The sequence below is a fragment of the Xyrauchen texanus genome, chromosome 14 (assembly GCF_025860055.1).
Source record: "Xyrauchen texanus isolate HMW12.3.18 chromosome 14, RBS_HiC_50CHRs, whole genome shotgun sequence".
Taxonomy (NCBI): domain Eukaryota; kingdom Metazoa; phylum Chordata; class Actinopteri; order Cypriniformes; family Catostomidae; genus Xyrauchen; species Xyrauchen texanus.
Genome location: NC_068289.1, coordinates 35,339,181 through 35,352,373, shown reverse-complemented (window position 1 = coordinate 35,352,373; position 13,193 = coordinate 35,339,181). Strand labels below are relative to the sequence as shown.

The 13,193-nt window shown below is 38.3% G+C and overlaps 1 protein-coding gene across 1 annotated transcript in view; it reads right to left on the bottom strand.

Moving 5' to 3' along the window:
- Positions 1-13,193, bottom strand: part of LOC127655340 (protein disulfide-isomerase A5-like) — a 74,151-nt gene that overhangs the window by 25,589 nt on the left and 35,369 nt on the right. The window contains exons 10-12 of the mRNA XM_052143100.1: positions 8,832-8,903; positions 5,874-6,010; positions 2,242-2,312 (exon numbers count right to left, since the gene is read on the bottom strand). Coding sequence (XP_051999060.1) covers positions 2,242-2,312; positions 5,874-6,010; positions 8,832-8,903 — 280 coding nt within the window. The remainder of the gene's footprint in view (positions 1-2,241; positions 2,313-5,873; positions 6,011-8,831; positions 8,904-13,193) is intronic.

The window sequence follows — 13,193 nt, the reverse complement described above, 5'->3', positions numbered from 1 at the left end:
TTTTGATTTTCCCATGATGTCAAGCAAAGAGGCACTGAGTTTGAAGGTAGGCCTTAAAATACATCCACAGGTACACCTCCAATTGACTCCAATTAGCCTATCAGAAGCTAAATGCCTAAAGGCTTGACATAATTTTCTGGAATTTTCCGAGCTGCTTAAAAGGCACAGTTAACTTATTGTATGTAAACTTCTGACCCACTGGAATTGTGATATAGTCAAAACAATCTGTCTGTAAACAATTGTTGGAAAAATTACTTGTGTCATACATAAAGTAGATGTCCTAAACAACCAAAACTATAGTTTGCTAATATGATATCTGTGGTGGCTAAAAAAATTGTTTTAATGACCTAATGACTTTAATGACAACTTTAAGTAAATGTAAACCTCTTGACTTCAACTGTAAACATTAAAGGGATATTTCATAAAAAAGGTAAATTCTGCCATCATTCTGCCTACCTCTCATGTTGTTCCAAACCCATATGACTTTCTTTCATGGAACACAAAAGGAGATGTTAGGCAGAATGACAGCCTCAGTCACCATTCACTTTCAGGTAATCTTTTTCCATTTTATAAAAGTGAATGGGGACTGAGGCTAACAATCTACCAAACATGTCCTTATGTGTTCCATGGAAGAAAGAAAAGTTGTACAGGTTTGGAACAACATGTGGTTGGACAATTAATTAATCAGAGAAGTTGCAATGACAACATGCAGTCTGCAAAGTATTTTGATGAAATGAAAAGTGCAATTATTTGGCACAGCTGTCTTCTCACTATTATATAGCCGCAAAATGAATAGTCATTATGAATGTTTCCTCAGCTTATACCTATATTTGTACACATCTCTCATTGGGATACCTTAATCTAGCCCTTTTCGTTTTAATTAAGCTATGATACGAGTCTTGGGCATTATCACAAACAAATGATTTGTGGGCACTAACTCCTCAGGGGGCAAATAATCTATGAAAGAAAAAGTGCCGGTCGACGGACATCTGTCGCTGACCCTGTAACTGCAAGCCTGTATGTGTAAGAGTGAAAAGACAAGCACTTCACAACCAATACACAAACACATCTCATTAAAAAAACACCACCACATTTCAAGGATATTCTTGAGACTACTTGAATTTCTCTGCCATCCACTTACAAAATATCATGTTTATAATGTCTTACATTTTTATATGCACATTTAAATACCCTTTTCCCAAACTCTCAGCAAGATGGAAATTGAAAATGCTTAAAAAAAATATCTCCATGCGGGCCCCCTTCATTCAAATGTGTGTAGGGGCAGTGAGCAAATGGAATGAGAAAAATAAATGACTTCAGCTCTCTCTGGGGAGAAGGTGTGAGGACACGAGCATGCATTAGATAATGCATAACGTGCTGTTACTGAACTCTGGGAAGAGCATCACTCCAAACGGACTCAAGCTGAAGGCCACAGGGACAACAGAGGGAAAAGGATGATATAATTACTCCAACTATGAGGCTCTGGTGACGCAGTTGGCCAGCAACTCTGGACCAGAGAGGAGAGCTAACACAGCAAACACACCCATATAATGAGAAACACACCACTAGCTCGCACAACATGGTCAGAGATAGTTGTTTGTGAACTGTACAGTAGATGTCTCATGTTGTAAATCTTTAGGGCCAAAACAAATCAACATGTCATTTAGAAATGGAAATATTATATCATAAGTTGCAGAAGTGTCAAACGTTATTTTCGGATTTGCCCCAGGGTGTTTACAAATTGTCTAGGCCAATTTTAATCAAGGCAATTGGACACGTACTCTTTACAAGGAATGCCTCAGAGCAACAATTTCACACTTGGAACCATTTAATTAAAGGTGAAGTGTGTATTTTTTACGTTAAAATATTTTCTCCTATGCCAGCTATTTATTTCATTGGCATGTTGATTTCCCCGCATAGTGTGAACACCATAATTCTGTGGTGATTTCAAAACATTGCTCTGTTTGTCTTAGTATCCTATACAGCCTGACATAGTAACATTTACAAAACAAATAGCATGAGTTAGGCTGGGAAAATCTGTTTGTTCAACCAATGGCAGATATTCCATTTGGTTTCGACTGAGGCACATAAATTACACAGTTCATGCACAGGTGCTCTACAACCAAATGCTTCATGTTATGCCTTGCAATGTCAAAGGATGTCAGAATTATATGGTATCTATGAAAATATATGAGCATTATCAAATTCTCATATGTCAAAATAAAGTAAGAGGGAACTCACATCTGGATCTTTGTTGAGCATCTCAGCAGCTTCATCATACTCTGGCTTCATCTTCTTACAGTGTCCACACCCTGAGGACCATAGCAAAACAAGGAAGGTCAGGTGTAGAAAATTATATTCTGTACTCGTTCTAAATTTAAATGATTTAAACAACATAAACAAAAAAATGCTGCTCGAAATAGCAGATTTTAATGTCCACTGCAAGTTAAAGGGATAGTTCACCCAAAAATTAAAATAATTTACTCACCCTCATGCCATCCCAGGTGTGTATGACTTTCTTTCCACTGCTGAACAGAAACAAATATATTAAGAAGAGTATCTTGGCTGTATAGGTCCTCACAAAGCAAGTGAATGGTGGCCAGGCCTTTGAAGCTCCACAAATCACATAAAAGCAGCATAAAAATAATTAATAAGACTCCAGTGGTTAAATATATGTCTTCAGACGAGATATGATAGGGGTGTGTGAGAAAGAGATTCATATACATGTCCTTGCTTTTACTATAAATCTCCTCTTTCACTTTCAGTCCTTTAGTAAAAAAATACTTAAAAGACTTCAATATCTAATTGTTTCTCACCCACACCTATCATATTGCTTCTGAACAGGTATTTAACCACTGGAGTCTTATGGCCACCATTCACTTGTATTGTATGGACCTACAGAGCTGAGATATTTAAAAAAATCTTAGTTTGTGTTCTGCAGAAGAAATAAAATGATACACAAATGATAAGATAATTTTTTATTTTTGCGTGAACAATCCCTTTAAATCAGTCACTCCAGAAACTTGACAGGGCACAGGTAGGGCTGTCATGGTCATTAAATCTTTGCTGGTGTTCATAATACATATATATGTGATTAATGGCTTACCGCATGACTGTGACACAAAGGGAGACTGAAAATATCAAGCCATTATGTGGATGTAAATATGTGATTGCAATTAAAACACACAGTGCTCATTTAGCTCAAATAATGCTACAATAAAGATTAGATCAAATTTCTGCGATCAGGTGATTATGTACAGTAATGTGATGTGAGTCACAGATGACCCAAAGACTTTCTTAACAGCTTTACTTCTGATTTCCACTGGTCAGGGTGGCCTGGCCTGATGGTTTTAGAAGGTCTTGGGTTTGAGTCTTGGGTCAGACTCAAAGACAAGCAGCTTGGGTGAGAGACCAGCTAGATCAGCCAAACCAGCTTAAACCAGTTAAAACCAACAAGCCACCTTAGGCTGGCTAAGTTTTATATATATATATATATATATATATATATATATATATATATATATATATATATATATATATATATATATATATAGCAGTGTGGTTACATTCTTTAGGTTGACACTGCATGAAAATGGCTAAACTCAATATCTATAAAAGAGTCCAATATATCGCTGGTGACAGCGACTAAAATAATCAGAACAGCATTCATCTGCAACAGCATGCAATAGGAAAGTAGGTAAAGAGTTTCCAATTCTACACCTGTAACATAATCATAACAGCTGTTCCAGTAAACATAAGCCAGAGAAAACTAAGCCAAGTGTAGATTCATTGTGTTTTTATTAATTGGCTTGACAAAGCCAACACACTGTTATTCAACAGGGCTTTTTCAAAATCCTTCAACCAAGAACAAAATTTTTGACTGTTAACTCCTGCAGCATTCAAGCTACAGCCACCAAACTTGGCATAAACCTTCAGACTGTTCTGATTTGGGTTGCTATGATTTTCTAACTAATAAGAATTAAGGTTTTCCCACAACAGGCAATCAAACATCCCAAAATCCCATAGACATACATTGACAGATGGTTCAAATGGGTCAAGTCTATTCAAACTCCAATTGTCAAAAAATGTCTAAAATTCAAATGTAAACTTTTTTATATCTATTTATCTGTAACCTTTAAACATAATTTGTTTTTAAATTGGTCTTCATTTTTCAGACAACATCAAAGTTTGTCTTCACAAACTTTACCTATCTAGTTTACACCATGGGGACATGAACAAATTAGCTCTACTCATAAATGCGTTTGTTTTTTTGTTAAGAGCGATGTACAACAGGTTTTACATAACTGTTCATTACTTTGAGAAGAATAAGGTGACTCAGAATCGGGTCAGATGAAATTTGCACAGGAGGTGAATGCCAGTATTCATTATGTTTCACAGTTAATACAATGCAGAGAAAAGGTCATTTTTCCACCACACTCAACAGTGACGATTATGCATGTCGAGAGGCCTAACCATTGTTGTCATTGTATGGATGATACCTATGTACATGCGAACCAATATTTGTGTGCAAGCAAGGATATAGCATTTGGTCTTGTTGATGAGAATGTAACTAATTTACGCAGCACTATGTCAGTATATTAATGTGGCAAGAGAGTGAGTGCGTATAGGCTCACACTATGATTGGTAGGATACAATCTGTGCTTTACAGGAAATGAATATGTTCTTTCAGAGGTGTTTGATCAAAAATGTATGAAAGCTGAGAGCCATCGTTTTTCAAAAAAAAAAAAAAAGCAACATCCCAAGATACCGAAACACTACTGACACCCCCGTATCAACAAATCTGTGTCAGCTAGATTCATTTGAGAATACATTTGACAGAACAACATCACACGGTGCACACTGTGTGATACAAATGCAATTCATACAAGATAAACAGATGGACAATCATTTCTCAGTGTTTTTCCAAAAAGTTTCTTTGCCACTTAAAAATCATTTTGGGACTTTGTCTGCCCTTACAAAAAAGTATTGTGGTGGCACCACACAACAGAGATGGCATCAGATGGTATAACCATGATACTGATTTACTATTACCATATCAAGTACCATGGTATTTATATAGTCTTCTAAGGTATTTCACAGAAAACCATAGTTCTATCATAATACATGTCCAAAAAACATGGTATTGCTATGGAAAGGGGCTGTTCAAACAATATATCTGCATTTGGTCTACACAGTTTTTTGGACTTTGTACATTTGCAATAGGCGTACATTTTAGGCTGTTACGGAGCATCTTGTGCCATGAACGCCATGTTAGTTAAAAGTAGTTCAGATCAGTGTATCAATGTCAGATTGAAAACAATGGACCAATCAGATGAATTTGGGGGAGGATAAGCACTTTGAGTTTGAGTACATTTGCAACGTTGTACATTCACAACAGTGTATGGGACTTAAAGTGTTTTCTGTTCAATTCCGCTGTGCTCCATGTAGCTGTGTTAATACAAAAACACCCTGCGTGAACACCCCGTACCATGTCTAAACACCAAGGTGACATATTGACTGTGATTTTGCCAAGGATGACAAGTTCCTGGATCTTTTGTAGGTCCTGGAACAACATTCCTGTCAATCAAACCTAGACCTAACCATACCCTACCCCTAAAATCAAAGGGAAATTAATAAAAGTTTTGTTCTAGCACCAACCCAAGCTTTCAGCCTTAATGCTAGGGTGTACTTACTTTCTCTGCGAAGTATTTGCTGTACTGTTGATGAAATTTATTTGACATACTTAAGCCTCAAACCTAACCCAAATCCTAAAATCTGATTGGATGATAGTAATGTTGTTGCAGGACCAACAATGATCCTTGAACATGTCTTGGCAAGACATGTTCACACAAAGTTTTGTTGCTGCTACTCACAGGGAGCGTAGAACATGACCAAGACTGCAGGATGCTTCTCCAGGAAGGTATCAAAGGACTCATCCGTCAGATGGAAGACCGCCGAGTCCGAATCTGACCAGGGCACCTCTGGAGTTTTAGGCTGTGGAGGCTGGGGACTGCCATAACATATTAAAAAAGGAATTAAAAACTTCCATTAATCATTACATCTTGTTTTAAGATTTTGAAGCATATTCTGAAATAGCTACAGTATTACTCATAGCTTTCCAATGGATAAAGCAAGATACCAAAGCTATGAGTTGGACACTGCCGGTTCAAATTCTGGTTTAAAATGGTTTCAGCTCACTGCATCTGGTGGAGAATGGTCACACCCGACTCAAGAGAGCAGATCTGAGCCAGAGACAAACACCCGCAATATACATCTGTCTCCTAGCAGGCCGTGTGCCCATTCAGGAAAAACCCAAATGATTTGTTTGTAGAGCACAAGGAGCCAAAAGCTTGTCTCCTAAAAGTGTATCAGCTGATCAAAGACCATTCAGAGCCAGATTTTTGAGAGACAAACACTAGCAATTCCAACCCAACCATTCAGTGGGCAATGCACACAAGTGTAGACTTGTGAGAACATACACATACTGTAGTTGTTGAGCCCGCCAGTCAAATCCAGCTGTGAAATAGGCTAGTTCACACTGTCAAATTACTGAAGTCCAGAATCACAATAGTGAAGTTAGGTCCTTTTAGTTTATTAAAAAATAGTGACCCCCCCCTTAGACTGAACGCCCACAACGAATCCATAGACAGAGTAATGTATAATTCACATAAAAAATATCAAGATATGAAAATCAGGAAACACAATATTTTATCAGTCAACTCAGGAACAAAGTCATATTTATAAAGGACCTAGCTGCAACAATGAGCATATTTTGATGGGAGAAAAGAAATTCACTGGATTTGCCTATGTTTTCCAGGTTAATGGCATGAAATCTTTGGCAGAAAGCAAAATCGTACATTCCATTTTCTGAACTATGTATAGTGTTTGAAATAATCAATAGTACTTTTGGACAGACATATTTAATGGCACGTAAAAACAAGCCGGTCAAACAATATCTTCAAGTCTAAGTGATCAGACTTTATGACAATAGTCAGAAGTCTGGCTAAGCAAGACAATCTACAAACCAATACTACATCTTGCCAAAGTAATTAATTCAAAACCTTTTAAGTACAAATACTGCTAAGTACATTACAAGGCTTGACACATAAATATGACATTTTCATCAAATGTCAGAACAATAATCACTTGTTGTTCTGTCCCAGACTTTAAATATACAGCAGTGTCAGTGAAACAGATACTAGCAAACAGTTGTAAATATTAATGAAAAGAGAGTTTTTGAGGTTGTTTATGTCTGTTTGCCTTGAGGAATGACAATGCAGCTAAAAATGTTGAGGTTTTAAAGGGGACCGATTATGCAAAATTCCCTTTTACATGGTATTTGTACATAAATGTGAGTCGGCAGTGTGTGTACACAACCACCCTACAATGTTAAAAGTCCACCCACTCCTCTTTATATTTCTATTTCTATTTTTAATTTCTGCTCTAACGTGACATCACTTCAGAGCAGGCCTCGCCCACGACTGGTGACGGACTCAACCCTATTTTCATAGACCCCCTGAGGGATCTACACACGGTACCCCATTTTTTTCCAAGCTGGAGCAGATAGAGTGAGAAGAAGAATGTCTCAGCATCATAAGCATCATAAGTGTTCTGTTGTTGGCTGTAAAATTGAACATAAGTGTCTTCATGTACTCCCGGCATCAGAGCCACTGAAGACGAAGTGGACAAGTTTTGTTTTTGAAGGAAATGTGCCCCAAAACATTTACATTTATGTATTTGGCAGACGCATTTATCCAAAGTGACTTACAGTGCACTTATTACAGAGACAATCCCCCCGGAGCAACCTGGAGTTAAGTGCCTTGCTCAAGGACACAATGGTGGTGGCTGTGGGGTTGAACCAACGACCTTCTGATTAACAGTTGTGTGCATTAGCCCACTACACCACCACTCAAAAATGTGTGCATGTTTGTGCAAATCATTTTACACTGGACTGCTTTGTGAATGAGAGTCAATATATAGCAGGATTTTCCAAAAATTAGATTCTCAAGCACGGATCAGTACCAACTGTTCCGAGTTCCAGCTTTATATCCTGATGATGTAAGTATTCCACTTTATATTTTGTGAATGTTTGCAAATCGCCTTTCCGAATGTGCTTGTTAGCTGATTCCACAGCTAAAGTTACAATTGTCTCGGACTGCATTCATGGAGACCGGAGCTATGTTGGGGGTGGGAGCAATAGTTAATTTGCATTTAAAGACACACACACACACACACACACACACACACACACACACACACACACACACACACACACACACACACACACACACACACACACACACACACACACACACACACGTTGTGTTTCCATGTTTTATGGGGACTTTCCATAGACATAATGGTTTTTATACTGTACAAACTTTATATTCTATACCCTAAACCTAACCCTACCCCTAAACCTAACCCTCACAGAAAACTTTCTGCATTTTTACATTTTCAAAAAACATAATTTAGTATGATTTATAAGCTGTTTTCCTCATGGGGACCGACAAAATGTCCCCACAAGGTCAAAAATTTCGGGTTTTACTATCCTTATGGGGACATTTGGTCCCCACAAAGTGATAAATACACGCTCACACATACACACACACACACACACACACACACACACACAAAAACAGTGTGTTTTTGATTCCACCCAAAATAAGGCATTTACAACATAATATAATAAATGATCCGTGAGGTATTTTGAGCTGAAGCTTCACAGACACATTCTGGGGACACCTGAGACTTATATTACATCTTGTAAAAAGGGGCATAATAGGTCTCATTTAAATGAGTCCAGCTTATTGATTGCTTCATTTACTCACTTTTTCAACCAGTCAGCGATGTCTTTGGAGGTGGCTCCATAATTCTCGTAATGATGCAGGAACTTTCCCTTTCTTTCAGAAAAAACAAAACAAAAAAACAAAATTATGTTAATCATAAACTGGCTGTGGAAATGTAACCAAACCAAATCTCATAATTTGTACAAATAAGTGTACAACAATTTCACAAACTTTAATATGTGGAAATAGACATGATGGTGCACGTATGGAAGACGCAGATTCGATTCTGGCCTATGTCGGGTCCCAGTATTTTCCTTTTCTGTCTCCCCATAATTTCCTGTCTTTTCTCAACATTTATCAAAGAAAGTGCCCATGACCCCCAAAAGTTTTAAAACAGAAGGTGTATATTAAAGCTGTTAGTATTGATTTTTAAAAATGTACTTCAAATCTTCTTGCTCTTCATCTCAGCATACTAAATGGTGTACGGCAATGTTAACTCACGTTTATTTTCCACTCAGAAATTGCACTGGGGAGCTTAGGATATTTGTACTGACACACCAAAGCACTGAATTACAAACAACATCCAAGACCGCTGCTCGCCTTGTGCCATCCAAGATAAACATTTTAAAAGAGCTTTTGACTCAAAGCTAATTAAGCCATTTGGCCCAGGGCTCTGAGCGCAATCAAAGACCCCAGCTAACGACCTTTGTGCTTTTTACTAATCCATATAACCACAAGTAGACGAGATCACAAATGTACACAGAAATGCTCTTGTATTTACTCAGCTTTGTGCAGAAGAAAGCTTCATGCACAGGAAACTTCATCAGTTTTTGTCTGATCTGCTCATATTCTATGATTAAAAGTAATCTGCTGCAAGTGAGAGAGCCAAGCTGAAGCACTGGCAATGGAAAGACATTTGTAACTGTCACTAATCAGTTGGGACCCACAAGCGTTTACACAACGCTTGTGGGTCCCAAAATGTAACCCCAAAATAAATCAATAAATCAAGTGGAAAAAAATGCCCATCAAACTGAATTATTACTTTAGTGGCATACTTAACACGTTTTCTTTATTTCCTAGTCTGACAAAGCTGTTTTTGCCTTTTAACCTTCAAGTTTCAGGCAACTATAAAACGTTTTTAAACTTGCAACTAGTAGTAAAGGTAATGCATGTCATTTTATGTTTAAATACTTTCTTCTATCCTAGTTTAATGTGCATAGTAAACTATGCTGCTCTACAAATCAAAACGCAGTAACTACACAGTACCACTAAAACTCAGAAAAATTACTTTACTTTTCGGTTTTAGTGTGGATTTTGTAGTAACTACAGTCCTCAAACTCTGAATTTGATCATAGATGAGCCACATACATATGACACAGGACAGATTATAGTCTAAGAGACCTGATTATTGGTCATAACTCATATTTGGAAAAAATGTCCACTTGCGTATGGCTATCCTGTACAGTTTGACATGGCAACATTGGCTCAAACAATGGCTTTGGGGCAGGACTATCTGTTTATGCAACTAATGGCAGATCACATTCAGGAAATCAAACGTTATTTTTTATAATTTCATTTAGTGCCGCTAGTGGTGCAGGACTTACACATTTCACATTTAACAGATCTGGTGTAGGGTCAGTGAGATTTTGTCAGTACATATATCACTTTACATTGTGTCACGTCATGTTGACGTCAGGTATACTGAAGAAATTCTGTGAGGTCTTGTGCATCTATACAATCCTTCAATGTTGTTTGAGATGCATAAGAAAGTATTTCTGTATTAATAGTAAGTATTAATTTAAATGAGAATCAATATATAATTGAATCTAAAATAAATGTAATAGAACAGAATGTTGAATATGCAAATGACGGCAGTCCAGGCTGTTGTCCGGGTAGCTAACCTATATGTTTTAACATTAAATGAGTGCTTATTAAGCACTCAAAAATAGCTTTCATATATTCGGTCCTTTTAGATTAATGATCAGGGTGTGCAAGGTGAAGGATAACAGAACATGGAGGGGAATAAATCTATTTTGCAGAATTCAGACAGATCATAAAAGTGCTGTGCACTGACCCATCAAACAAATATCTCATCAATTTTGCATTCTAGTATGAGTCTGGCACTAGAGATTTTACACACCAGTGTCCTTCATCTGCAAATACAACTTTTTATTTGCATTATTTATTTATATTCTGGCACCTAATGTAGATGTCAAGCACCATGTCTTGTGGTCACCTTTTGGAGTGTTTAATTAACCTTTCATAATTAAAACAACAGGAATTATGGAGCTATTAGCACTAAATAGAGGCTGAATATGCAGAGCTTCAGACGGAAGTCTATGTGCAGGCAAAATGCTCTGGACAGAATGGATGACACAGTGAAGACAGATTTAAATAGTATTATTGATTCAAATCATTAAGTGGTCTGAATGCTGGTCACTGGCAGCATTTACCAGTGTGTGTATTACAAATTACGCATGTTACATTTAGGTTATTTTGTGGATGAAACAATGAAAGTAACATGTTACATTTTGAATATACACAATTACACCCCTTTTCCAGTTTCAAATTATGATGAACATTACTATACATATTAACTGACAAAGACAATTGTAAACCTTGATTACTCCAATTGTAATCGATGAACACAGCAAGTGATGTGACGTCTAAGGGTATAGTCATTGCATGCAAAAGTAATGCAAAAACACCACCACAACAATGCTATTTGTTACTGGTGCTCACTGAGGTGTATACTTCGAGTTGATGTTTGTCCATGTGTTTCTTGTGCTTTCACCTTTGATGAAGGACTGGTGAATGGTTCAACAATATTTTAATAAGGATGAATTTGTTGTGAATGAGACTGTTGCAGTGGCCCTTAATTGGACAGGAGAGGAACCATTCTGACCTTCGTTCCTATACAGAGTCACCTTCAGACCAAGTGCGTCATGATTGTGCAACCCATAAAATAAAGCAACTTCAGAGCAACTGTGATCAATTAATTTTCTAATGGAGATTAAAAGTGGATCTTACATATTGTACAAAAGCCTTCCCGATGACATGTCACTTTGACCAATCACTGAGCGAAGAATATCAATTTAAGCTGTTATGATGCATGCTCTATCCTAACGCAGAAGTTGTTTATTTTTAATACCTCAAAAGAAAAATAGGGGAGAGAAGTGTAAGCAGTGCCACTTTTTCACATTGTCCTCTAGGCAAGGAGAAATGAGACAGAGTTAGAATGTATACGCTTAATTATACATTTCAGGATGTCTGTAATGAATTGAATTTAGAAAAATGCATCTATAAATTAAGGGAAAAAAAATAAAAAATTTCTCAAAAGAAAATGTGGACATGTAAAACATCTTGTACCATGTTAGAGGTAAGCTCTGACATGTCATGGGGTTAAGTCACTGGGGAATATTTGAATGATTTACATTAAAAAAGAAAAGAAAAGATGATTACACAAAAAACTATTGGTAACTGTGACAGGCGGGGCCGGGTTGTGATGCTGCACACCCGGCCCCTAATCAGGCTAATCAAGCCTCAGAGAGGGATAAAGGCTGACTGGAAGCTGCAGTCGAGAGAGAGAGAGAGAGAGAGAGAGAGAGATTTACGGGCAGCTGTCCGACACCTTTGTGTGTTTGTCTTTTTGTTTAGTTCTTCATTAAACTATTATTTATATCGTCAAGCCGGAGGGATGTGGGAGAACTCCGTAGTTGAGTTCTCGCTGCCATGATCCACCCCAAAGGAGCAGCCGAGGCCATCCGGCAGAGGAGCACGGCCGCCTGGAAGTGAATGAATGGCCGCCGACCACGTGGGGAGGAGGTGCTCCCAACCAACTGCCTGGAGCTGTTTCCGCTGCCAGGGGCGTGGGAGACCCCTACCATCAACCAAAAATGTGGCAGGGCGTTCCGTCCACCAGGGGCCAGAGGACTGCCTCCGATCCATCCGTGGAGGTGTGGCTGTCGTCCGCTAGAGGGTGGAGGAGTGGGCGGGGACCAAGCTACGGTGTGTCAGAGAACTGGTGAGTAAGTGTTTTTTTTTTCTTCCCTCTCCTCTCTCTCTCCCGCTGCCGCTACGTGTTGGCCTTTCCCTCTCTTTTAAATTTTACTTTGGTTTTTAAGGGGTACTGCACTGTTAAAGGAAGTACCCCCTGTGTTTCTAATTATTGTTGTTTCCCTCCCAGATTCAGGAAGGTGGGGATGACCTGCCGGCAGATAGGTCGGAATCCCACTGCCATGAAGGGGTGTAACTGGTGTGCATCTATGTTTAGGTAGGTGGCACATGTCAAATTGACGTCCACATGAATGGCCGAACCCAGGGTTTCCCAGCAGAACTTTGCTCAGAGAATCACACTCCCTCCAACAGCTTGTCGTCTTCCCACAGTGCATCCTGGTGCCTTCA